The 27,661-nt window shown below is 46.5% G+C and overlaps 1 protein-coding gene across 6 annotated transcripts in view; it reads left to right on the forward strand.

Moving 5' to 3' along the window:
* The window catches only part of TBC1D24 (TBC1 domain family member 24), a 65,355-nt gene that overhangs the window by 22,797 nt on the left and 14,897 nt on the right, over positions 1-27,661 (forward strand). For 2 of the 6 annotated variants that reach the window (XM_050968264.1, XM_050968266.1), the window contains 5 exons: positions 7,406-7,564; positions 11,061-11,124; positions 13,599-13,694; positions 14,197-14,431; positions 18,440-24,483. In XM_050968264.1, coding sequence (XP_050824221.1) covers positions 7,406-7,564; positions 11,061-11,124; positions 13,599-13,694; positions 14,197-14,431; positions 18,440-18,594 — 709 coding nt within the window. In that variant the 3' untranslated portion in view covers positions 18,595-24,483. Of the gene's footprint in view, positions 1-7,405; positions 7,565-11,060; positions 11,125-13,598; positions 13,695-14,196; positions 14,432-18,439; positions 24,484-27,661 lie in introns of those variants that run through there. The other 4 variants (XR_007776345.1, XR_007776347.1, XR_007776346.1 and 1 more) reach the window with 4 other exon arrangements.

The following is a 27,661-nucleotide window of genomic DNA, read 5'->3' on the forward strand; positions in this document are numbered from 1 at the left end:
TTCGCTTGGAGATTTTGACCGCAGTACTCATACCGGTTGTGCATGTGCAGAGCCTGCCCCATGCGCTGAGTGTGCCTTAATGGTGTGCGTGCGTGACTGGTCTCCTCAGTTCCTTCTTTACCATCCCCGACCTGAGACGGAGCTCAGCAGACTTGCTAGAGAATTTTTTCTCTCCCTTGTTCAACTCTTTTCCCTCTTATTTTCTCTTCTCTTTAAAGCAAATAATAATACTTTTTTTTTCCTGTCAGTGCAGCCGCTTCTGACATGCTTCTCTCTCCAGGTTTTAAGTGCTGCTCTAGTTGTAATGACGCCATCCCTCTTTCAGATGGACACTTTAAATGTATTAAATGTTTGGGGGGTCCCACATCCCCCAAAAATGTGCTCATTGCAGCAAATTAAAATCCAGGGCATGCAAAGACTGGGAGCTGCAGTTAAAACTAGTCTTGCTGCAAAAATCTCTCGGACCAGCCTCAGACCTGAGCTCCGACTCTGCTATACACCACAGCCCCCCTGCTTCAAAGAGACAAAAGAAAACTTCAAAAAAAATCAGTCTCTCTCACCCGCAAAGGGTATTTGTGGGGATAAGACTTCTCCGGGTATTGCTTCCCTCCCCGCGCTCCCCAGGCTGAGTACCTTTGATGCGCCAGGCGAAACGCGCCTGCGGCTGCAGTAGTTGCACTAACCTCCAGTGCCAAGGTTTCAGGCTTTCAGTTGCCTGTCTCTCACATGGCACCGTTCAGTACCACAGTGGAAGCAGTGCTGACACATACTAGCCTGCCTCACCCCCCACAGACTCCTCTTCTCTCTCCTGGCACTGTCAGCCTTTGAGCTAACCAGCAGTGACAGAACACTCAGGACACCGGTGCAGAGGAATCCCGCCTCACAACAAATTCCTCTTGCTCAGCGCTCCCCTCACAGAGGCACTGCGGCATTGCAATTCACACACTCGAGGGACCTGCTGGTGTCACCTATCTTGCAGTCACCCCTACTTAACACCTACTTCTCTCCAAACACTCAGGCAAGGTCCGCACAGCTTTCCTCCAGTGATGAGGAATCTGGGTTGCAGGGAGAATTTTCACCTTATCAGATCTCCCATCCACAGCCATCAAGAGAGGTCATAGAAAAGCTATCTGGTCCTGCTCCGAGGGTCTTGTCCCATTGTGCGTGAACCCCCGGATGGCACCACCCATGCCCTCCCACCACAGTGGCAATATTGGGCTCCATGGGCTCCTTATACTCAGGATCACACTCGTTTTACCACTGCAGCCAGGCATGAGACCAGCTTGGTACCACAAGCTGACAACCCTGTCACTGACTCCAGACACCAGGCAGCCATGTCACAATCACAAGAGCAAGCACGGCCTGCCTCTAACTCAGTAGAACCAGTTGTTCCACCTGATGAAGCATTGCTTCCTCCTCCTCCTCCGTCTTCAGACGACTTCTCAAAATTTCAAGACCTGTTTAAAAGAGTTGCCAATGAGCTACGAATTAACCTGGAGGAAGTCCCCGAACAGCTGCATGAGCTAACCGACATCCTGCAGCCCTCTTCTTTTTCTAGCATTGCATTATCTATCAACACAGCCCTTTTAGAACCCGCCAAGGCCATTTGGCAAACCCTGGCTGCAAGCCTGCCTACCTGTAAGCGAGCAGACTGGAAGTGCTTTATTCCTTCCAAGAGCTTGGAATTCCTTTTTACTCACCTAGTACCAAACTTGCTGGTGGTAGACGCAGTTAACCAAAAGAACAAACACGAGTTTCCCTGCTCCGCCTCTTCTGCCAAGGACAGTAAGCAATTAGATCTGCTCGGACATAGGGTATACACTTCTTCCATGTTGCAATTTCACATTACTGATTATACAGCCGTTCTAGCAAAATACGACCACAAAAATTACAATAAATTCATGGACTTTATTGGTCACATTCCAGAAGAAAAGAAACAATTTACAGCCATAGTTTCCAAGGGACAAATCTTCTCCCGCTCTGCTCTTCAAGCTGCCCTTGATGTAGCCAATACTGTGGCATGGTCCACTGCCACAGCAGTCGTTATGCACCAAGGGTCATGGCTCTTATCCTCTTCTTTTCCCTGGGAGGTCCAGAGTACCATTGAGGATCTCCTCTTCGACGGTGACAAACTATTCGCCTCCACCACGAATGACGTACTCCACTCCATGAAGGACTCCAGGGCAACTCTTTGGTCTCTAGGAATTAAAACCCCTACAACCAGAAGGCGACAGTATAGATACCAGCCTTACCAGTGACCATGCTACCCCATATACACCCTGCAAGTCCATAGATCTCACAAGCAACAGCAACAACAACGCCAGAGACCCAAATACCAACGTTGCTGTCCCAACCCCTCGGCAGCATCTCAACCCCCTCCGACCAATAAGCAAATTTGAAGCCTTAGTCGAGGATATAGAAAACAATATTCCCACTTCAGCGCTTACACCACCTGCCCCTATTTTTGGTCACCACCTATGCCCATTCTCCCATCAATGGCAAAATATTACCACTGACAAGTTTGGCTTTAGAGGTCATCACAGTTGGCTATTCCATCCCTTTCCTCTCCCCGCCTCGCACCCATCCACCCTCCCCGTCCCTCTTCAGGGACCCCTCTCATGAGTAACTGCTCCTCCAAGAAGTACAACATCTCCTTCAATTGGGGCAGTGGAACTCATGCCTGAACAGAGGGAAAGGTTTCTATTCCCATTACTTTTTAACAGAAAAGAAAACCGGGGGATGGCGACCGATCCTCGACCTCAGGCAGCTAAGCAAATTTATCAAAAAGCAAAAGTTCAAAATGGTTACCCTCACCACCATAATCCCAGTGCTGGAACAGGGACCCTCGACCTACAGAACGCCTATTTTCATGTGACTGTTCACCCAGCCCACAGATGTCTTCTTCATTTTACCCTCGGTTAGACACATTTTCAATGCAGAGTGTTGCCCTCCGGCCTGTCTACTCTCCTCCCCACCCCTTGAGTTTTCTCCAAACTCCTAGCCAGGAGACGGGAGGTTATAATATTTCCATGCCTCGACGATTGTCTCCTCAAAGCCTCAATGCTCGATGAAGCGCTTACTGTCGCTTGCTTCCTTTCCCTTGGCTTACAAATAAACAAAAACAAATCTCCCTTATCTCCTACCCAACAATTGGAGTTCATAAGAATGCACCTTGATCCCCGAACGGGAATAGCATCTCTCCCGCTTGATCATTTCAACACCAGAAAACTCCTGGTTACAAAACTTTGCAACAGTCCCCCAGTCACAGGATTAGACTGCCTGCAGCTATTAGGCCACATGGCCTTGTGTACTTTAGTGCACATCTGTACATGAGGTGCTTCCAATCTTGGCCACAGTTACAGACCAAACATACGCGCTCTAAACAAGCCTCTATCCATACCCTTTAGAGTCAAAGACTCCCTCCAATGCTGGACAGTTCCTTCCAACCTCTGCTCAGGAATCCCTTTTCTCCTGGACTCCCCATCACTCATAATGATGAGTACACATGTCCCACCACACAGCCCAGGGGCTATGGTCTTCCACTAAAGCCTCCCTACAGATAAACATCCTAGAATTGCGAGCCATACGCAATGCCTGCCGTCACTTCCTCCTATTCATTTGGAACCAACATGTTCAGATAACGACAGACAACATCGTATGCATGTTCTATGTCAACAGGCAAGGAGGGACTCGATCTCACTTGCCTTGCTCAGAAGCCATGAAGCTCTGGAATTGGTGCTTTGCAAACAACATCTGTATATCAGCTGCTTATCTTCCCGGGGCCCTGAATACCAAGCTAAGCAGACGTTTTCCCTGGGATCACAAATGGGAGAAAAATGGCATAATTATATGCGATATATTCCGTGTTTGGGACTATCCAACCCTGGACCTGCGAAGAACAAGAAATGTCCCAAATTTTGCTCCAGAGTGGGATTGGGCAAACATTCCTTAGAAGTTGCGTTCCTGATCTCATGGGCTCAACACTTAATGTATGCTTTTCCCCCTTATACCAGTTCTCCACAGAGTTCTGAGAAAGATATGAACAGATTGTGCCATGGTAATTCTGATTGCCCCGTCATGGTCCAGACAACCGTGGTATCCGTTCCTCACCAGAATGTCAATTCGTCCACCAGTTTTGTTGCCTCTCACTCCAAACCTCCTATTGCAACAACACAACTGATTTCTCCACCCCAGCCTATCCATGTTTCTCCTCAAAGCTTGGTTCCTCCGTGGTTCTCACAAAGCAAACTAGCATGCTCTGAACAGGTTCAAAGAGTACTCTTACATAGCAGAACACAAATCTACTCGCACCACATATCTCCAAAAGTGGAAACGATTCATACACTGGTGCTCAAACAACCACATTCTTCCCACTTTGGCACATCTTCCAGCCATACTTGATTACCTACTACACCTGAAGCAATCTGGCTTTTTTTTCAGCTCCATCAAAGTCCACTTAGCTGCCATAGCAATCTTTCATGACAAAATCGACAGTACTTCTGTTTTTGTTCATCCAGTCACCAAACACGTTCTTAAAGGGCTCCAATCCTTATACCAGGACATTAAACCTCCTACTCCTCTGTGAGACCTTCACTTAGTACTAACTTGTTTAAAGCAACAGCCTTTCTAGCCCCTAGCCACTTTTTCCCTCTTACACTTCTGTATTAAAACAGCATTCTTAGTGGCAATCACCTTCACCAGACATGCAAAAGAAATAGTAGCTCTCATGGTGGACCCACCCAACACAGTATTTTTTAAGGACAGGGTTACCCTCTGACTTCACCCCAGATTTCTTCCAAAGGTACATTAGTCATTCCACATCAACGAACCTATACACCTATCAACCTTCTTTCCTAAACTGCATGCAAACTCCTTTGAATCCACAATGCATACGTGGGATGTATGCAGGTCTTTGTCCTTTTATTTGAATAGAACCAGACTCTTTAGGACAGGGATGGGCAAACTTTTTGGCCTGAGGGCTGCATTGGGTTTCCCAAATTGTATGGAGGGCCAGTTAGGGGAGGCCTCCCTAAACAGCCATGCGTGCCCCCCCGCCCCGTATCCATGCCCCCCCCCGCTTCTCACCCCCTGATGGCCCCCCGGGAATCCTGCCCCATCCATGCCCCTGCTCTCTGTCCCCTGACTGCACCTGGACCCCCTGCTCCTAATGGCCCCCCCCCCACCCCATCCAACCTCCCTCCTTCCTGACTGCACCCCCCCCGACCCCTGCTCCCTCCAGCCACCCCTTCTCCCTGACTGCCCCCGGACCCCCTGCCCCTGACTTCCCCCCGCCACCTCATCCAAACCCCCCCACTCCTTCCTGACTTCCCCCTCACAGGATCCCTGTCCCCTGACCACCCCCAGAACCTCCACCCCTGACTGTCCCCTGTCGCACCATCCAATCCCTCCTCATATTCCTAACAGCGCCCCCCCCCGGATCCCTGTCCCCCGACTGCCCCCAGACTCCCAGCCGCTGACTGCCCCCTGCCACCCCATCCAACCTTCTCTCTCCTTCGAGACTGCCCCCCCCGGACCCCTGTCCCCATTCAACCCCCCTCTTCCCCGCCTTCTGACCATCCCAACCCCTATCCACCCCCCTGACCACCACCACCACCATGAACTCCTCTGCCCTCTATCCACTCCCTCCCTCCCCCCTAGGCCCCTTACCATGCTCCCTGGAGCAGCCGTGGCTGGCAGCGCAGCTGCACCAGGACAGGCAGCCGTGCCGCCTGTCTGCAACAAGCCACACACCGCGCAGCACAGAGCACTGGGTCAGGCCCCGGCTCTGTAGCTGTGCTGACCCAGGAGATCGCAGCTCAAAGCATTGCACCGACAGCACAGTGAGCTGAGGCTGCAGGGGAGGGGGAACAGCAGGGGAGGGGCCGGGGCTAGCCTCCTGAGCCAGGAGCTCGGGCCAGACAGGAGGGTCCCGGGGGTCAGATGTGGCCCGTGGGCCATAGTTTGCCCCCCTCTGCTTTAGGAACTCTTCCAGACTTTGTCTCCATTGCTGAATGATCCAAGGGGACACCTATTTCCACCCAGAGACTTTCCAGCTGGATCTCTGCTTATATCCGCCTGTGCTATCAATTAAAGGAGACAATTCCGCCGGCCTGCATCAGGACTCACTCCACTAGATCTGTAGCTAGCTATCTCCTTGGCTTTTCTACACAGAGTTGCTCTGCCTGACATCTGTAAAGCGGCCACTTGGACTTCCGAACACACATTTGTTAAGCATTATGCCCTTACTCAAGGCCCTCTCACTGATGCACGATTGGGCACAGCTGTGTTATCTACCGCATTCCTACCAGATCCGAAGTCCCTACCTCCTTGAGATGCTTTTCAGTCACCTGGAGTGGAGCACCCACAGGGACATCTCTCTCTCAAAGAGGAGGTCACTCACCTGTGCAGTAACTGACGTTCTTTGAGATGACTGTCCCTGTGGGTGCTCCACTACCCACCCTCCTCCTCTTTAATTCAGAGTTGGGGTAGCCTCCATTGTAGAGAAAGAACTGAGGAGACTGGTCATGCATGCATACTATTAAGGCACACTCAGCATGTGGGGCAGGCTCTGCACGTGCGTGACCAGTACGAGTACTTCTGTCAAAATTTCCCAACAAAGGCACAGTGATGCACCAACACCTGGAGTGGAGCACCCACAGGGACACTCATCTCAAAGAACATGAGTTACTGCACAGGTGAGTAACCACCTCTTCTCAATAATCCCATGATTTCAGAAGTCAGGGCTTCCAGAAAACACCAAATATCATGAGACTCATGATAAAATTATGGTAGATGGCAAATGCATCCGATGAAGGTGGTATTCACCCACAAAAGCTCATGCTCCAAAACATCTGTTAGTCTATAAGGTGCCACAGGACTCTTTGCTGCTTCTGTGAGCTGTGTAAGTCTTGTGTGACTGGGATATTTGCAGGAATTCTCTGATTCCACAGATACAAACAGGACTCAAGAGACAAACAAGTGTCAGAATTTCTGGCTGGACCTTCTGTATTTTCTCCCCTGTGGGTTGTATCTTTCTAGGGCTGGTACTAGTGGGACTATCCTTGAGTAGCAGCTCTAACTGAATTTGTTTTTTAAGGTCCTGATATTTCCCCTGTTCATTCAAACATTTAGCTCCTCTGCACCAGCCATTGATAGTATGGCTGAGTAAGAGCTGCAAAGTTCTCTCCAGTAAAGCTACTAATCATCATGGATTCCACCAAGCAGCAACAATGTTTCTTTCCTTCATTAAACCACACTGTCCTCACCTTGTGGCCTGGAGCTTCAGAGAGCAGTGTACTTACCGAGGCACTTCCACCTAGGCATGTTCTCACATTCAGCTGTCCCTTTTGTGTGTTGCTTGTCAGATTATCTTCTCTCTCTCAGCGGTGTCTCCCATGTTTCACAGACAGAACGTGCACTTGGCAGTGCATGCTGAGAACTTCAAGTCCGAAATCGTCAGCGTGAAAGAGATGAGAGACATCTGGTCCTGGATCCCGGAGCGCTTTGCACTTTGCCAGCCCCTATTGCTTTTCACCACCCTGGAGCATGGCTGCAGCCTAAACAGGTAACTTCATCTTTCCCGATTGTTCACATAGAAAAGAACAGCTAACCAATGCTAACTGGGGACAGAAATCCTCATCCAGAGCATGGCTCACCAAAATGTGCATCCAAAGACTATTATGGGAGTGACAGATTGCAAATGCCAGGGAAGTCTGAATTTCTCCTCCCCCATCTCAGTTTACAGCTACCACAAGGATAGCTTCCAAAATTAGAGGCTAAGGTCCTGCCTCCAATTAGAGCTGGACTCCACTACTGAAGAGATCAATGCTGCTGCAATCGATGCAGCTGGGATCGATTTAGCAGGTCTAGTGAAGTCCCACTAAATTGATAGCAGACCACTCTTTGATCAACCCTGGTACACCAGCTATCTGAGAAGAGTAAGGGAAGTTGACTGAAGAGTGTCTCCTGTTACCTCAGCACCATGAAGACACATTGGTGAGTCAACCTAAGCTCCATCAACTCCAGCTACGTTATTCACGTAGCTGGAGTAGCATAACATAGGTCGACTTAACCCCGTAGGAAAGACAAGCCCTCAGTGTGAGTGCTAGTCATGAATTACCCCTGTTTGAGTTCCAACCTTAGGAATTGTAGTTAATTCATAGAATCATAGAAATGTCAGGCTGGAAGGGACCTCGAGATCTCAGAGTCCAGCCCCCTGCACAGAGGCAGGACCAAATAAACCTAGACCAGCGCTGACAGATGTTTGTCCAACCTGTTCTTAAAAACCTCCAATGACAGGGATTCCACACCCTACCTTGGAGGCCTGTTCCAGAGCTTAACTATCCTTGTAGTTAAATATTTTTCCTAAGATTTAATTTAAATCACTCTTGCTTCAGATTAAGCCAATTTACTTCCTGTTCTAGCTTTGGTGGACTTAGAGAACAATTGATCACTGTCCTCTTTAGAACAGACCTTAACATATGTGAAGAATGTCATCAGCCCCGCTCAGTTTTCTCTTCTTGAGACTAAACATGCCCAGGTTTTGAACCTTTCCTCATGGGTCAGGTTTTCTAAACCTTTTATTAGTTTTGTTGCTCTCCTGTGGACTGTCTCCAATTTGTCCACATCTCTCCAAAAGTGTAGTGCCCAGAACTGGATACAGCACTCCAGCTGAGGCCTCATCCCTGCCAAGTAGAGTGTGACAATTACCTCCAATATCTTATGTACAACACTCATGTTAATACAACCCAGAAGAATATAATAACATTTTCCCAACTGTGTCACATTGCTGGCTCGTATTCAGTTTGTGATCAACTATAACCCCCAGATTCTTTTTAGCAATACTGTCTCCTAGCCAGTCATTCCCCATTTTGTAGTTGTACATTTGATTTTTTTTTCCTTCCTAAGTGTAGTACTTCGTGTTATTGAATTTCATTTTGTTGATAATATTTAGTCCTGCCTTGAGTGCAGGAGACTGGACTAGATAACCTCTCAAGGTCCCTTTCAGTTCTGTTATTTCAGACCAGATATCCAGTTTCTCAAGGTTGTTTTGAATTCCAATCCTATTCTCCAATGTGCTTCCCACCCAGATGTGAATTAAGATTTATTGGGGCCCTGGGGGGCAGGGACACAGATCAGGAGTTGCTCTCGGGCACCCGGGCACCCTGACACCCCACCCCAGGCAGGTGGAGGGTCTGGGGCTCTCCACAACAGCCGAGGCTCCCTGGACAGCTCTTACCACAGCCCAGCTTCAGCTTCCAGCCTGGCCTGGGGACGTGGCCTTCAGGGTGAAGAAGAGGAGCAAGGAGCAGGACCATAGTTCTAGTGCCGGTGGGGCCCCACACACACACTTCTACACAGGTTATGGTGCTCCTGCAGATGCCCCCAAATTGGCCATGGCCCCTGGGCACAGGCTCCATGGGCATCATTAGTTAATCTGCCACTTGCCCATCTCTCTCAGCTTAGTGTCATCTGCAAATTGTATAAGCCCTACTCTCCATTCATTATCCATGTCCCTAATGAAAATATTTAAATCATGCTAAGCCTGTTAGTGTGAAATGTTAACTGCTGTAACTGGCTGGGTTGATGATGACCAGTCACTCACAAAACTCTTACAAGGAGCTGAGAGCCCAGAGGGCCAGCTCCATCCCCATCAGGGAGTAGAGAGCCTCAGAGGGGGAAGCTGGAGCAGGGAGATCCACAGCTGGAGTCTGGTAGGGAGCCAAGAGCCCAGGTGGCAACCCAGCTGAGAGTGGGGAGCCAGGAGCCTGGGCAGCAGCCCAGCTTGGAGCTGAGACCAGGAAGCAGCCCAGCTGGGGAGCCGGGAGTCAGCTTTATTGTCAGTTGCGTGACAAGAATGATAGCCAATAAATGTAAGTAACATGTCACCCTAACTACACCAGTATAAGCCCTAGTCCTCTTGTGGAAGTGGAATTATGTCGGTGTAGAAGGGCACATCAGCAGGAGCAAGGCTGTAGTGTGTACACTAACATAATTAGGTCAGGATAAGCGGCCTTATGTCGACCTAACGCTGTCATGTAGATCAGGCCTAAGACTTGTCTTAACCCAGGAGATGAGCCCCAACCTGTCAGTCCCTTCGGAGCAATGCACACTGGCTCTCTGAAAGCTTCACGTTTCACATGATAACAATAAGCAGAGGTTGCCCATCTCTACTCTTGGGAAGAAGGCGGCAAAGGATAAGCTGCAAAAGGAAAGGGGGACTTAAAAATATGTAGGATGAGACAGGAGTTTAGTTTGGGGGAGAGCTGTCATGGGTTTTAAAAATCCAGGTATGTGGTTTAAAAAAAATTCCTGAAAATAAAAATAGCCTAGCAAAACCCACTTTTTCCCCGGTTGTCTCCTGTGAAGTCACTTTTATCCCTGAAATGTGCTAAAATGGTACAGCCTAAAAATTAACGGTCAAAATATGTCAGTCTTGCTCTGTTCCCAAGACAAGTGAATTTGTTGTAGCAATAACTTAGCATCAGATGATCTGATCCTGTGTTCACAGAAATAACAAATGGGATGGGAGGTGAAGCTGCCAAGAATGAATTACCAAGAGAAAGAAACAGATAAGTGGGTTCCTTCATCTTCTGCTCCAGCACAGAGTGCCTGTGAGAGAGAGACACATCAGTGAGAGAAACGAGCCTCAGCATTTGCCTGTAGAGGCAGAAAGCTCTTCATGAACCATGACACCAACACAAAGGGCCTGATTCTCTGCTATCTGGTACCTTGCATAGTCATTTACCCCATGCAAAGTGATTGTAAAATGATGCTGTTCCAATTTGATAGTATCTTCCCCCAACTCTGCTCAGGTGTCTCTGCAAGGTGCAAGGCAATGGAGAATCAGGCCCCGAGTCTTTTTCAGAGCTTGCTGCTATCCTCTGCCTTGTATTGTTGGAGACACTGGCCGTAGTACAGTCAGCCCCAAGCAATCACTGTACCTCATGTCAGCAAACAAATCTTAGGCTGGAGAGGTAGTTCGGGCACTGCAGATCACATACCACAGTTAATGTAAGCAGTGCGATGTTTGCTTAAGGAGCCATCTCTTCCCATACCAGGTTATATTCTCACAGCGAAGGACATGAACCAACGCTCCTCTTGATCAGGACAACAGCCAAAGAGGTAAGTAGGGTAGAAGGTAACTGAGGAAATGGTGATGCCACATACCACCTGGTTGCCTAAAACTCATCCTGTCCTACACAGTTTATTATACAAGGAAAAAGGAGATGGTGTAGAAATTAATTTTTTATGGCTTTTGACGTAGGAACTCCCTGTGTTGTTCACTAGCCATGGGGGACCTTCAGTAAACTTTATACCAGATTAAATACTTTAACCTGGGTCCAGGTCTGGCATCCCCTTTGTTGTAGTCCATATGTGATGGTGGCAATGGTACCAGATTGCAGTAACTTCCACGAGACCCCTGACATCCATTTTATTATGTGTGTGCCCTGTTAGGATGAGGACTGAAGTGAGAGCCTGAGGGATTGTGCTGAACTGGACTTTTGTGATTCAGAGAAGGCATTTTCCTTCTGCTCAAGGATAATCTGGTACAGTAGCAGTGCTCAAAAGGGAAAGCAGTATTGGGTTTCCTATTACACCAAAAGAAAAAAATTAAGAGTGCTGATCTTATGGTTGTGATAAAACCAAATGCACGGTAACAGTGAAATTTCATAGAGCTCTGAGATGCTACTGCACATGAGTAGAGGTCCTCTGGTGACAGAGTGAGGGCCTGCTGCTAAATACTGTGTGGCTTTTAAAATTCCGTTACAATATTCAGCTCCTGCTGCAGCCTATGGATTTTTCTCTCTGGTTTTATCCTTGCTGGGTGGCTAGACCAAACTCCTGCGCAGTGGAGGCCTCATTGTGCTTTGTTGCTCACATGTAGTGCCATTGCAGTCCGCAGGGGTCAGTTTCATTGGGTTTGCATGCAAGTAAATTAAAGCAGAATTTTTCCCATTGTTTCTAATCCTCAGCCACAGTGGCTAGGTAAGTGGCTGATGTGGTGCCCATGATATCCAGAGGAAGGGGAAAGAGTGCATCTGCCATCATAAATTTAATTTGCCTCTTGGCCTATAGAGTGCTATTAACTCTAGCTGTGCAGGTGCTGCTGGCCTCTGCATGAAGAAAGCAAATAGTGATCTGTTATGTGACCCCTTAGAAAATAAGGAAGAAGCGGAAGGAAGAGGAGACATGCAAATAGTCTAAAAGGACACTATTTTCTGTTTTGTACTTTCCATGTTTATATTTGCATCTTAGAAGCTAGAAAAAATTATTTACTAATTTCCCCAGATATTTCCTTCAGATGTTGTGTTGGTTTTTTTCTTGCTTCTAATGGAGCAAATTTCAGTATTGAGCCACCTTTTTGTTACCTTCTATGTAAGCTTCATTAGCCTTTTCTATGCTAGCAAAGCTACTCATTGCTAATGAGTGTCAGTAGTGGGAGAAGTTCTGCTGGTGCTGACATAGGGATGGGAACTAGTGGTGTGGAGGATGCTGCGGGATCCCGGTCACTGGCCCTGTGCCTGGGACTCTGTACCAAGGCCCCACGCCTGGGGCCCCATGCCTGCGACTCTGCTCCTGGGCTCTGCTCCCCGTGTCCTGACTGCTGACCCCAGCCTTTGCCCTTTTACCCCGTCTGGGTCCCGCTCCCCCCCGCCCCCGGAAACATGGTACTGCTCCCGGCCTCAGTTCGTGGTGTGTGGACAGGGGTAAGGGGGCTGGATTTTAGCACCCCCACTATTAAAAGGGTCCCAGCACCACTGGGTGCTGAAGGAGATTTAACTGCATGCTTAACCTAGCATGAGTTGTGCTGAATGTGTGAAATCAGGCTTTCTGACAGAATCTAGAGTGGTGTATGTCCTAGGCTATCCTAGCAATTAAACTGGGCTCAGCACCAATTCATCTGCACTTGCTACTGTGGACAAGATTGTTGAAGGCAGCAGATATGCTTGTAGTTCTCTGGAATTATTGCGTGGTTGCAGCTGCTGCACAGCCAAGTCTTGTGCTCTGAGTGTTGATGCTTTTGGTACCAAAACAAGGAAGTGGCTAGTTGGCTTCCACAATTTTATTTTCATGCGACTAGGTCTGTCTATTATGCTTCTTCCTGTGGTACTTACATGCCCTCCTCCCCTGCCATCGCTATAGTATCTGAGCACCTCACAACACCCCTTTGGTGCTAGGCAGGGTTATTATCTCTATTGTACAGATGGGGAACTGGGGCACAGAAAGGCTAAGTCACTCACCCATGGTCACACGGGAAGTCTGTGACAGAGGAGGGAATTGACCCTTGTTCTCCAGAGTCCAAGGCTGCAGCCTATCCACTGGATCATCCTTCCTCTCAGAACTGGTGGATGTAAAATAATTTTTAAAATTTAGAATCTGCAGGCCATTCCCCAGCTGATCAGAATCTAGATCTAGCTTTAGGTCTAAATTACTTGTGTCCTCTTAATCCACTGATCTCGAGACTTTCAACATTAAACTACATTAGACCTTGAGTTGTGGGCTCCAAAACCTTTTGGTGTCAGTGAATTTCAAATACCCTGTTTCTTATTAGTAGTAACTGGTGAAAAGCCTCCTGACCTTGTCCTTTGCTCTAGGTCTGTGGCGCTTATTTGTCAACTGACTGGAGTGAGCGCAGGCGAGGAGGGAATAAACTGAGTTTCTTTGGGACAGGAGAATGCTTTGTATTCAGGGTAAGTAGTAATCGCAGCTCTGCCTCAATAGTGAATGGAGATAACTGGATTTTAATAGCTAATCAGTAACACCCCTTTTCCACTTAGAGTGGAATATATGGGCTGACAAGCTTGTGATTCAGCCCATGCCCTTCTGGCCTTAAAGTCTATGGAATCCCTTATGAAAGGATGTGGTAGGAGATTTCCTATTCAACTTTATGGGGAGGGCCTTTCTCCTGAGTACAGAATAATTCTCACAAGATCTAGGCGTGGATGCATGCTATATGTAGTAAGGTAATTCAGAAACCACCACGTATTACCAAGTCTTATTCTCCATCCTCTACATGGCAGAGGTCTTTCCAGCACCATTTCTGTCCATTATGCCAAAGGGTTAGTCTGAATCACTCACCAGTGGTACTGGCAGTGTCTGAGCAGCTCCAGGGCTGCTTTGTATTCAGAACTCTTCGTGGAATGGATGCTCACCAACTGATTCCTGGCTGTCTTCTCTTCGCCTCTCACATAGCTGCAGCCAGAAGTGGAACGTTATGAGTGGGTGATAATCAAGCACCCCGAACTGGCCATGACTACTTCTGAGCCAGGGGCTAAGTCCATGCAGGTTTCCCCTGTCCTGTCCTCCAGCAGCATCCTCTCGGACTCCTCGGATCGTCTTTCCCCCTTCCTAGCTGCTCGTCACTTCAACTTGCCTTCCAAAACTGCTTCCATGTTCATGGCTGGCAGCAACGAGTGCATCATCATAGGTAAGTCTGTGCAGGATCCATGCAATTATCCTGTCAGCAATTCCTGCCTATCACAGCAAAAAATCGATCAAGCTGTTTGTAGTATTTATGCCATTCCTACTGTAGAGTGAGAAAAGTGACTATGAAAACATCCTGCTCTGCCAAATTTTGTATCAAAACTTGGATATCACACTTCTAAAGAGAAAACATTGTAAGAACTAGATGCTGCAGGCACAGCTCCACCCATGTTCTGCTGCACAGGTGATGGCAAATAATTCTGGAATAAGGACTTAGCTGGCAATGAAGTGGTGTTGAAGCACCAGGTGAACTAGAATACAGCAGCTTGCTCTGCTGCAACTATAGTGAGTCTACAGTGCTACTGACTGTGGAAAAAGCCTATTGGCTAGTAAAGTAGTCAGTTATGATTGGAAATGCAGACAACAGTTATGTACTGAGACGTTTTCCCCAGAACAGTTCTTTCTGACTGCCACAGTTTTAAAGCACATCTACAAAGTCTGATAACAGGTTGGAAGAGACCTGCTTTGAGAGCATCTAGTCTGATGGTTACCACATCAAGACTTCAGCTGTAACATCTAGTGCCTACTGATTCCTATTTAGTAATGTGTACTGTAGTCCACAGTGGGTTGGCCTGCTCCAAACCCAACCGGCTCACAACACGAGCTCAGTTGAAAGCTAGAGAGCACTTGACAACCAGAGACCAGTGACGGTGTATCGTGGCTCATCACAAAGCTCTGTTGTTAAGGGAGGCAGTACCAGTCACATCCATCTTAGTGCATCAGAGCAGTATGTGGGAATTACTGCCTAGTCCAGTCTCTGACACAGAACAGGATTTCCACTGCACTGAGCCCTCCAGTATGTCGCGCCTTATCTAACTGCCTTTCTTGTGTATCTGCTCTTCAGACAATACCCTTCATTTTGTTTTAGCTGGGAGTCTTTGTCATCTCTCTCCCAAGTATGTATTTCATTGATCTAAATTAATTTAACTGAATTTCTTGTCCTTCTAAGATCTGTGCAATATTCTGTCAGTCTGGTCTCTCGCAGATCTGATCAACATGCAGTACACTTTGGAATATCTTTTACAATGATCTAGAAGATTGTACCAGACCCTTTTAGTACCCTGCTTTGTCTCTCTCCCCAGTTTGATATTGCTCATTAAGTTGTCTGAGGGTTTCTATCTTGATTTGTCACTTGTTCTATTTACTGTATATACTCGTTCATTAGCCCATTCTTTTATAAGCCGACCCCCCAGGATGGATAGGTAAAAATAGCAAAAACTGTATGACCCTTTCATAAGCCAACTCTATATTTCAGGGGTTGGCAAAAACTTTGGCTCCTGGCCTGTCAGGGTAAGCCGCTAGCAGGCCTGGACATTTTGTTTACCTGGAGCGTTCACAGGCACAGAGCCCCTCAGCTCCTGGTGGCCGCAGTTTGCCATTCCCAGCCAATGGGAGCTGCAGGAAGTGGCGCCACTTCCCACAGCCCCCATTGGCTGGGAACAGCAAACTGCAGCCACTGAGAGCTGAGGGGCTCTGTGCCTGCAGACGCCCCAAGTAAGCAAAACGTCCTGACCTGCCAGTGGCTTACCCTGACAGGCCAGGAGCCAAAGTTTTCCAGCCCTGGCTATATTTTAAAAGCTGACGTCACAAGAAACATGCAAAAGTTTTGCTAGAATTATTTTAATGTACTCTAATGAAAAACCTCTTGTTGTTTATAATAATAACTGAACAAATATATATATTCACCTTCAAAATTACAGTCAATTTAAAATCAGTAAATGGATATTTAAAGCAAGTAACTTAGAACAATATGAGACATTAAAAAGTCTTAAAATCCTTTAGAGTCTGAATCAGTCTCTGATTCACCAAACAGTTCATTAAACTCCGCTTCAGTCACAGCTGCACCTGCATTGTCATCATAGGTATCGGCAGTGTAGTCTTCAGATTCAGATTCCTTCTCATCATCAGCCTCTGTTGTATTATCATCAAATATGGCATCATCTTCTGACCCGCTGAGTGCATTGCTGATACAGCATTTCCTAAATGATTTTCTACTATTTCCGAGGGAATGGACGTGAATGATCCACTGGGCAAACAGATTGATTTTGTGCTTCATAAGATTCCCAGATTTTGTCAGCTTCACCATGCCTGAGCACATCTATTCAGACCACATTTTGCATAGCCTGTCTTTAAAGGGTTAGTTCAGGCAGACATCAAGTGGTTGTAGAACTGAAGTTAAGCCTCCGGGTATTACAGCCACATTTTTCACCTCATCCATCTTGTGTGCCCTGAACATGTCCCAAACAAGCATAGCAGGTTTCTTGAAAAGTGCTCCTGGTCTCTTTTTCCAGCCATTCAATAGTCCCACTTTCATCCATCCCTTTTCGTGTGCACGTATGATGACACCAGCAGGAAATTTCATGTTTTTAGGCAAGGCTTTTCTTTTAAAAATAACAACAGGAGAGAGTTTTGATCCATTTGCCAAACATGATAAAACCATCGTAAAATGGATTTTTTTCATGGCCAGTGGCTTTAATTAACTGTTTTTTCACCAACACCGGTTACTGTTCTGTTGCTCAGGAAGTCGAATGTCATCAGAGTTTCATCCATATTTCCTGTTTGTGACAGTTCAAATGCATATTCCTTTCGATATTTTATAATAAATCTTTGGAAAGATTCAATTTTTTCTTCCAGCTCTCTTGGTGGCTTTTGCACTATCTTTGTTCACTGATGAAGACAGAGACCATGACAGTTCATGAAGCGAGTACACCAACCCGCTGATGCGACAAACATTGATGGCTTTACTGACTTGTATTTGCCATCTTTCGACATTTGCAGAGCACGCAGACAACTTCCAGTTCTAGTGACAATGTACCCATTTTGTCAGCATTCAACAACCCAATTATTGAGATCTTTCTCCAGCTCAGGAAATGAAGTGCACCTCGTTGGACATTTTTAGTCTTTTAGTGTTGTTTTATTTTTTTGCCATTCTCTTACTTGCTTATTGTTACAGAATTCACAAGCAGCGGCACAATTATTGTTTGCTTCTGCATATTCAACAACTTTAAGTTTGAACGCTGCATGATAAGCAGACCTTTTTCTTTTGATTTCACCGTTCATTTTAAATACTAGTATGAAAATAGATTATTATTATTATTGTAGTTATAGATTTTGTAGGACTTTATATAGGAATGTCACCTGCTTTATCACTGTCAAATTATTATTATTGTTTGTTTATTTCAAAGCAGCCCTGTAGATCGGCATGTCTATGGGGTAAAAAGGCTATTTCAATTTTATTAGAGATTCCATTGATTCTGCATATTATATTTTCATATTGGCTCGAGACTTATGAGGTCCATTGGTAGAAATGCATGAAGAGATCAAATTACACAGTAGCGGACTGACACCGGTGCTATAGTACTATCGTTAATTGTATGTTTTTTGGTTGGCTTGTAAGGCATAGCATTTTGTGAACTGCATGGGTCAAATGTCATGCAGATCTGCAGCACTGCTCTTTTAGTATTCCTTTCAAGCCAATCTAGTCCACTAAACAAAGCCTTTGCAACTTTAAAAGGCTCGAGTATTGACATCAATAAATGGGTCAGCAATGGCTCCCGGCCTGTCAGGGTAAGCCACTGGCGGGTCGGGACGTTTTGTTTACCTGGAGCGTCTGCAGGCATGGAGCCCCTCATCTCCCTGTGGCCACGGTTCACTATTCCCAGCCAATGGGAACTGCAGAAAGGCAAGCAGGTGTGGAGCCAGTCTGCCTGGGTTGTCTTCCATGAATTTGCCAAAATGATCACTTGCAGTTCTGCTAGCTTCATTAGAATCCATGCATAGAAACAGTTGTCCTTTGTGCTAAAAGAGAGCAGCTCAACGTTGTGGTGGGTCTTCCTATATTCCAGCTGTCCCTGGAGATAAAGGCCATAAAACCCCTTCTCTGTGTAGCAGTAAGTTTCACATCCTGAGAAATGCAAAAGTAACGTAACGTGTGTTGTTCCTCTCTCTGTAGGAGGTGGTGATGGCCAGGCCCTCTACCTTGATGCAGACCTGAACCATGGGAGAACCAGCCACTGCAATACTTTCAATAATCAGCCACTGTGCTCTGAAAACTTCCAGATCTCTGCCATGGAGGTATGGGGCTTCAAGGACACTATGAATGTCTGAGGCTGTAACCATCATCAAAACAATGAGCCTGTCAGACATCTCAAAATTCTCAAGACAAATACTAATGCAAAAGCCAAGCTAACACAAAAATTCCACCTGGCTCCTTCTAGCTTAGCTATTAAGGAGCACACTAAATGCAGGGCTTAGTTGTTTACTGTTGCTCCTTATATGCAGAATGTAAATGACTAGGTGGTGCATCTGGTTAACTCCTTTTACCTCTGGCAAACTGGATTCAAACCCTGATTTAGGTAACAAGTAGAAATGTGGGTATCTCATTCTAGTCCTGAGTGGACGTGTATCCATATGCAATCAGTCTCTCAGGCCAGGACTGGAACAGCAGCATGTTGCTCATCAGGATGCAGGTATATTGGCAGAGCTGTGTGTGGCTTGTACAGTGCCTGGCTCATGCCAATGATATCAGTTTGGCACTTGCAGGAGCAGAATAAAGTGGACTTTGCATATGGGGTCAATCCATCAGGCAGATCCGTGTATCCATTTTCAGCACCCTTTCCTGAGCAAGTCAGCAATGCTTCTGAAAGGAACAAAGACTAATAGCTGTCTTACCCCACATCTGAAAGCTTGTGTTCTTCATCTGCTTGCAGAGTCTGCCCCTCTGTGGGAAGCATCCAGTCTGGGAAAGCACTGCCTCAAAGGGCTGACTTTCTGTTTACATTCCTATTACATATCAGAATCGTGACTTCCAATTGTAATATTATGACTCACGGCTCAGGCAGCTAAAAGCCAGCAGGCTATATGCAGGGCACAAACTCTTCCCCTTCTTCGTGGTTCTTGGAAGCTGACATGAGACTTTGCACTGGGAATGATAACTGGCTAGGCAGGAAATTAGCAATTGGATGCAGAAACGCAATGCCTTCTCCAAAGAGAAATGAATAAGGGTGAACGAGTACCTACAGAGACAGAAAATGATCACATCTATCAATTCTGTTTTGTGTCTGGGAATGTGCTAGTTCCCCAGACAGGCTTTAGGGGGTGCTGTTTCTATAGCACCTGAATCTGCCCATTGACTGAAGAGACTAGTGCTTTCTCAGTGTAAAATGCAGCCAGCTTTGCCAGTAATGCCTTGTGGTGCAAGTTGGACAGGTGACAGTCATTTCTTCTTGCCTGAGAGTTCTGGCAGCACTTCTCCGCAGACACGCTTGGTAACTGGAAGTGATTTCCCATTGCCTGACACCTGAAGTTAGCAGTCCAGCTTTGAGACTTGTCCTTTCCTGGCTTAGTCTGTGTATCTCAACGGAGGATCAGTGTGAGCACATGTTAGAGAGATTCCTCTGAGTACTTCAGCAGACTAACCACTAGTGAGAGGGAGTTCTACAGCCAGATGGAGGGAAGAGAGAGAGCACGATTTTGTCACCAGGTACATAGTGACATCAATTGCATTAAAATAGAGAACCTTGATTATTACCTTTTTAAAGGTGCATTTATTTTATAAAGGGAGATCTAAATATGCAGTGAAAATCAGTGGCTCAACTCTTAACTAGGCTGGGCACGATCTCCTCAGAATCCACTGGCTCAAGGAGGCTGGCTAAAACTCACTTGCCCCGGCCACATCTAAAAGGACTATGAGACAGTTGTGTGACTTTCTGGCAGGGCACTGCCTCTCAAGAACCCACTGGCAAAGCTTAGCCTGGAAGATGAACAGCTACTTGTGATACCATTGTCAGAAGCCCTTCCATAAGAACCCAGGTCAGTAACAGATCATGGATGCACCCTTTTAAAATGATAGATGTACATCAAACTGTCTGTTTGTAATCAGAATCTTTTGCTTGTTGGTGAAGAGCAGCATCACTTACTCCTGCAAGAGCTGGTAACACCACAAGCACTCATGATGGAACAAGGAAGCATTGTCCTTGCTCTGTGCATCCTTGCAGTGCGTGGAATGTGTTTGGAGAGGGCAGCTGTCATGGCTAACCCAGAATCCTGGGCTCTGACCTGGCTGAGTAATGGCTGCAGGAGCAGACTCTTCTATTCTGTCTGAAAAATATACATTTGTCAGTGTTAAATCTGAACAAATATTCTGTTAGAATCTTAAGCAACTTTGGTTCCAGCTTGTTTTGCTGCTCACCTTGAAAAGGCCTCCCTGTGCCTGTGAGGATAGATGCAGTTGACTGACAGCCCATACCATCTGACATGCTGTGGGCTTTGCAATACTCTGTTCTGCTCATGGCAGAAGCACATGGAAGGTGAGTGAATGAAGTTTGCCCCTGCTTAAAGACTCAGTTTTCAGATTTGAATTGACTGAACTAAGCCCCTTTTATCTTCCAAGTGATAGCATGCACTAGCCGTGGGGCACGTGTCCACCCCCACCGTTGCACCATTGGGATTCTTAAATTAGCAACTGGCTCGGTTAGTAAAAAATAGTTCATTTCAGTGCCCCCTTAAGATCAGTCAGCAGGAGTTTCCATCCCAGATGGCTTATAACAAAACTGGTCTGAGGAGCTAACTGCCCATTCCAGGGAGGATTCTGGCCCTACATGGTTTGGAAGGTTTCCTATGCCAGGATGGAATATTGACATTTTTACCAAAGTAACTAGGCTGCAAAGGGAGACTAAGCAAACTGAGAGGGTTACGTGTGGCAGCTCTGGTTCCACTGTAGCCTGGCTGTCCGTATTTGCATGTTGCTGAGAGTGATGGTTAAGTTTGCTGATGCACCCATGGCAATGCTGCTGAGCACAGGCCCTGGAGAACAAGCTCAGATCCATGATCTGTAGACACTTACTTTATTAACTGTTCTGGTGTGGATGGATCATCTCCCAGTAGCTGGCACTGTAAAATCTCTACAGTGCCTTTAACTTTCCATACAGAGTTCTCACGCCTGTTTCTCGAAGCAAGTTCTTTCCAGACTGAAATAAACTGGTGGTAATTCCTATCCATATGTCTATTAACTGAGTTTGTAACAAATTATATCATCCACCTGCACCAATGGCTGTTGGCTGAAAAGAACCTTGCATGATTGTACCTTGCTTTCTACAAGAACTGGCAGGTGTCCATCTATCTGTTGGATATTGAAAAGCAAATGTCATATCACTTTTGATGTTTAATGGCATCTTATCAACTTCCTTGGACAAAGGATTCATTCATTCATTCAGGATTCATTTGCATTAAGTATCTTGGGGGGGGGTCTCTTAAATATGTTCTCCCCTCTGCCTCATTCTTCCAGCTTGTGTACAGGATGTTCTTAGCAGTAGCTTTCATGTAATTAAGATATCACCTGTCCCTTGAGCTCTGGGTTGGCAGGACTGGGAGACTTTCACATTAGAGCAAATCCCTTCATTTAAGTCTGTCTGCAAAACACATCCAGAGACATTCTGGTTTTCTTGCCTTCCCCCACCTCTCCCACATGCTAGACTTGAGCCCTGCCCCACTCCTCAAATAGCATCTACAGAATCCTCCCTCGAGACTGCTAGAGTGGAAACGTAAGCCCACAAAACTGCTTGAATAGAAGATGACAGCAAACTCAGCTTTAGAATACTAGGCTGGTTTTTCAAAGAACCCTCAGGGAGGTAGGCACCCAAATCCTACTGAAAGTCACTGGCATTTGGACATCTGCCTCTTAGCAGCAAAGAAAAGCCCAGTTTTGACCTTTGCCAGGATTGTATTGTGTAGAAGTAGCCGATGCCCCTAATCATTCCAACATGGAGGGCCCACAAAGAAGCCCCGAGGGTATTTCTATGCTGCAGCTGGGAGGTGATTTCCAGCACATGTAGACAGACTTGGGGTAGCTCAGCTCAATCTAGTGCACTGATGATAACAGTGTGGATGTTGTGACATAGGGAGCAGGTCAGACTATCTACCCATGTTCAGACCTGCAGGCTCGGGTAGGCTTGGACTTGAGTGGCTAGCCTGAGCCACCATCTCTCCCACCGCGTTCACACTGCTAATTTTAGCACACATGCTTGAGCTGAGCAAGTGCAAATGTCTCCCTGGGTTGGGGATCACACTTCACAGCTGCAGTGTAGACACACCCTAAGAAACCTATGCAGATGGCCTGTTACCCTATTTCTGCAGGTGACCATAGCAGAGTCTTTACTTCCTTGTTAAAGGAGCTCACCACATGGGAAATGGGAGTCTGTGGTGAGTGGCTTCTCATGAGGCAGTCTGTGTCTAGGCATAGGCCTTGCAATTTTAGGGAAGGGGAGGATACTCTTATGACTTGGAACGAACACTACCTCACCAGGGTAATTTGGGGGTTCCACTGCATGAACCCCACTACTGGAAGCAAAATGGCTGACAAGAGTCAGTGAAGCTGTGCTAGAAGTAATTTCTCCCCTTGCCCAGATGGGTGGGGTAACTAGTGACCCCTCTACTGACTGCCATCTGCATTCATATCACTCTTAGGAGGAATGTATTGCAGCAGCAGTTTGTTTTACCAGGATGTGGTGCTAAAAGATCTCACCTGGATAACCCAACCTGACCAAGAAGCTACAACAAACAAGCAAGAGGAATTGTGTTATATAAAGCTGTCTTTCGTATTCTCCTTTTGTAGTTATTCCATAAAAACTAATGCTCCTTTTCTATGTAAATGTTCATGTATAATATTTCTCTTTGTGAGCCTAAGGCAGCTCAGAGCTGTGGCACTATGAGCTGAGGACCTGTCCCTTCCTCTCCAATGGCAAAGATGCATCTTCTGTCTGTGATTAAAAATTGATGTTAAAGAGAAATCCATCCAGGTTCATGTAAATCAGTGAGCGGTGTTGTCCATGTTACATGCAGAGCTCTTGGGGCTGGGTACATAGACCAGTTTTTTAGAAGACTACTAGAGTGGGTGACCTCTCAGAGATCAGGGCTCCAGCTGGAAAGCATGTAGCATGACGAGTTACTTTATTGTAATTCTGAACAGCCTTTGACAACATGTCCCTTTGGTGTGGTATTGTGTATTATCAGTGCCCTTTGATTTATGATGTTAGTGTGGAGCTAAGGTTCTGGCTATTGAGATGCAGCTGCTTCTCTTTAAGAGCATCTCTGGCTTCCTGGGAACCCATTTCTGAGTTGTAACTTTCTATTAGAAGGTTTCTGGGGATGGAGAAGGCCAGAGAAGACTAGAACCACCTCCCGCCTCCCCTAGGCATCTGAAAATGGGCTGAACTCACTGTAAATAGCCTCTGACATACAGCACAGAAGCCAACTGATGTGTCACTGGAACTCTCTGGAAAGCTAATTGCTCTCTGATAATCATGCACTTTTTGTGATAGTCACCTTCCATCTTCTGTCCCTCTCACCAGAGAGGTGACAGACAAGGAGCCTCCTTGTGTATTACATTCTCTTCTGTGGAGAAAAGAGACTGAATGGTACTGAAAGGGTTAAAATTATATTTGCAGAAGTATCTTTTAGCCCTCCCCCCCCAAAAAAATTTTATTGCATATCAAATCAGCTGCTAATCCCAGCACTGGTATGTTTGAAAACCTAGTACCTACTGATTCACCTCTTTCTGGTTTTGGTTTTAATCCTGAGGAATCAGAGTTTACACTGCCTTTTGTGTCCTCAGAGCTACACTCTGATATCACAAATGGGCAGGGACCAAGACTTCACCTGAAGCTGGGGCAGAGGGAAAAGTCAGCTGCTGCAATACACATCTGGAATCCCCGAGAGCACAAAATGCATAGAGGGCTCAGATACTGTCTCATCACTGTATGATAATAGCTCTGTCTTCTGAGCCAATTCTTGTTTTGAAATGAATTTTGTACCAGTCTGTTTGTAGGTGATGTGAATGCAAATTATATTCTGAGTGACATTTTTCTCCAGGTGATTGTAGTGCTGTCTAATTGTGACTTTCTAGGTCATGTAACTATGCCATCCACTAATGTCAGTGTTGAGTGTTTGTGACTGCACAGAATTTGGGTTGAATTATTAAAATAAAATTTAAATATTCAAGCAGTTGGCTTTTCCCTTTCAGCAAAGCTGTCTGGTACAGATTTCTTGTTCTAAAGCCAGATTTCTAGTAGGCACTTGCTCTGCATCATGAGACATAACCACCTTCAAAAGCTACAAAGAAGAGTTGGTATCTCTGTTTTACAGATGGGAAACTGAAGGCCAGAGATTAAGTGACTTGGCCAAGTCACATATGGAGTCTGTGGCAGAGCAGGGAATTGAGCCCAGATCTCCCAAGTCCCAGTCCAGTGTGTTAATCAAAAGATCATCCTTCCTCTCCCTCTTTCCAGGTGTTTAAAGAGTGTTCAGTGCCAGTTCAGTTACATTTCCTGGATGACGTTTGAGTCCAGCTGCACTCTGAGTCTCCTATGTGTCGTCATCCCTCAGTGATGTTCTGCACAGCACATTGTGCCTTTGTTTACACCTGGGCAGCCCCATTGTCTTCAGATTGTTCTCGGTGCATCTAGAGCCTTATTAGTCTTCAGTGGCTTTGCACAGGTGCAACTGGCATCATTGGACAGTGTTGTTGCACCGGTGTCACTTATGACATAATTTGACTTGCCGAACCTCAGTCACTGGTGATGCTGCATGAAACAGAAAGAGCTCACTTGAAACTCTGAACTAAGAATGAGTCTAGAGCTGGCAGTTAGAAAAAACAGTGCTAACAGTACATTTTATATGGAGATCAGAGACCGCATGGAGCCTTAGAGTGCCATTTTTACACAGTCATTTCTTAGGGTAAAACTGCACTTTAATTATATTGTGAAGAGCAGGAGGGGGACTGACTGACTGACTGTAAGGAATCACTGAAACAAGCATCCCTGTAGCACTCTGCTCCTGCCAATCTCTGCAGTGGTGAGTAAGAATGCTATGGAGAATGTTTAATGTAAAGGTAGGGTCTGGCCACTAGAGGCTACTCTTCAGCTGATCTCAAATGAGATGAGCATGTTACTTTTGACAGATGCTAGCTAAAATAACAACTGCTTCTAGCCAGAAAGCCCAAGATTTAGTAAACAATGATGCTAGTGTAAATGTATCAGTGGTTAATGAGGTCTCAGTAGGAATAGGGGTTTCTCTGAGGTTAGCTAAGGAGGTAAAGTGTCATTCTGGTATCACAACAAGCTAGTGCTGGGTAGCAGGAAATGTCCCACACCTAAAACTCCTTTAGTGCAGGGGCTTTTACAGATCAGTAACCTGGGGTCAGCTAGCCTGGAAAGTCTAATCTTGGGCTTTGGAGCAACTGTCAGTGCTACAGAGCTTTATGTGCAAGTAGCTGTAAGAGTTAAAGCTGTACTGTTTGGGAACTGGGAGGAGGTTGCATGCTTGACTGGCAGTGTCAGGAATTGGAGGCTTGCTGTCCTATGATGGAGCTGTACTTGCTTGTGTCTCCAGGGGTTCCTAGAGATTTCATGCAGATTTCATGCTAGTTGTGCCCACCTTCTTCCACCCCACAGCCACTCTCCTTAGAAGCTGCGAGCTTTGTCACACACAGAAGTAGGACATTGATTCTGGCACCGTTTCATAATGTCAGCTAAAAAAACTAATCCTCCCACCAGCAAATCAAGGGTTATGATAGACCAAAGGGCCACAGAAAAGCTGTTTGGCTTTGTACACATCCCAGCAGAGGTTTCAGTCCCATTCCAAGCTCTCACTCCCTCGCCAGCTAGCAGGCGGGCTGCCTCTTGACTGTTCTTTGCTTGTTTCTTCCCCCTGCCGCATTGAGCTGGCTCTTAGCAAGTTTTCAAACCATGCAGAGGGCTGAACTGGGTGCGTTAGTCTGCACTTCCACACGGCAGTGCCAATCAGGAATCTAGGACCTTGACTTCATGTGCAGAATTACTGGTTGCTGACACCTGATGTCCGCAATGGGAGCAATTGAACCAGCTCTGAACACTAATTGCAAATGTAGCCCAGGACCAAACTCTGCTCAGTGCCCATTGCTCAGGTTAGTTATGCTAATGTAGACAAGGCTCCAAGGCTGTGCACTAGTCCTTTTCCTGGATAAGTCCCATCATGGCTAACAGTGTGGGAGCCCTAGCCTAGACAAGGCCCCAGGTGTGCCATGTCACCTGAACTTGGCCAGAGCAGGTCTGTGATGCTGGATAGTGCCTGATCTGTGCTAGCACTCCCACTCTGGCTACTACTGGTTTATAGTCTAAACAAGGCTTAGCCACAGGTGCTTCCTTATTATTCCAGTACCTTGTCCTTGTAAGTGTAAACACTAGTGGTGCTAGTTGCAGTTTGTGGTACTGCTGCTCTGTTCTTGGCTTTGCCTCATTTTCTGTCTGAATCAGCCTCTCAAGTTTAACAGCACCAGCCACTCCTCCCTCCCCTCCCTGCTAGTGAACAGGAGAGTAATTCCAGCTGGCCCTGACTTGCTCTCCCACATGAGTGGGGTTGGGGTAGCTGACTTCATGAAACCAGACAGCAGCCAGGATGCTGGGGATCACAATGTTCTTCCTTCCTATGTATACTTGGACCCTCCACACCATAAACAAATCAAACTCCACACCCTCAGAGCTGGGTCTGCTCTAGTCCAGCTAGTACCGGCGTCGTTTTGAACAGCTTGGCAGAAGGACCTGGCTGATGGCAGTGCTTCCCTGCTGTCTGCTGCTCGGGTACAGGGCATTTCTCCTGTAGGTCGGCCTCTCACCGGCTGCTGCACAATGGCCTGCGTAGCAAAGACCTATCCTTCTCCTCTCACATGTTAACCCCTTCTCCCTGGAACTCATTGCTACAGCATACAAAATGCATCAAACATCTCTCGTTCCACCACTGAGAGATGCAGGCTTTTAAATCTCTGCTTATACTCACCTGGGGTCTGGCTAAGCAATGTGGTAATGGACTGAACTTGCTGGACATCTGCATTGGAATTCTGTTTAGATCACAAGTGGAATGAGTTTGACCTCAGCATAGCCCACCCATACTGCAAAATGGATATGCTTGTCAGACTCTGCTCAAGGGAGACCCGAGAACAAAAATCACTGGCATGTCTTCGGTCAGGTTTTGAGATCCACTGACAGAAGTAGACAGAAGCCATTTATCCAGCACATGCCTTGGTGATCTTGTCCCTTGTCATGGTCACTGAAATTTACACCATTGGGAAGTTATACATCCTCAGCAGACACACTGTAACTTCAGAGTGTTTGGCAGGAGCAATGCTACAGCACACCAAACACAT

Source organism: Gopherus flavomarginatus, chromosome 9 (assembly GCF_025201925.1).
Source record: "Gopherus flavomarginatus isolate rGopFla2 chromosome 9, rGopFla2.mat.asm, whole genome shotgun sequence".
Taxonomy (NCBI): Eukaryota; Metazoa; Chordata; order Testudines; family Testudinidae; genus Gopherus; species Gopherus flavomarginatus.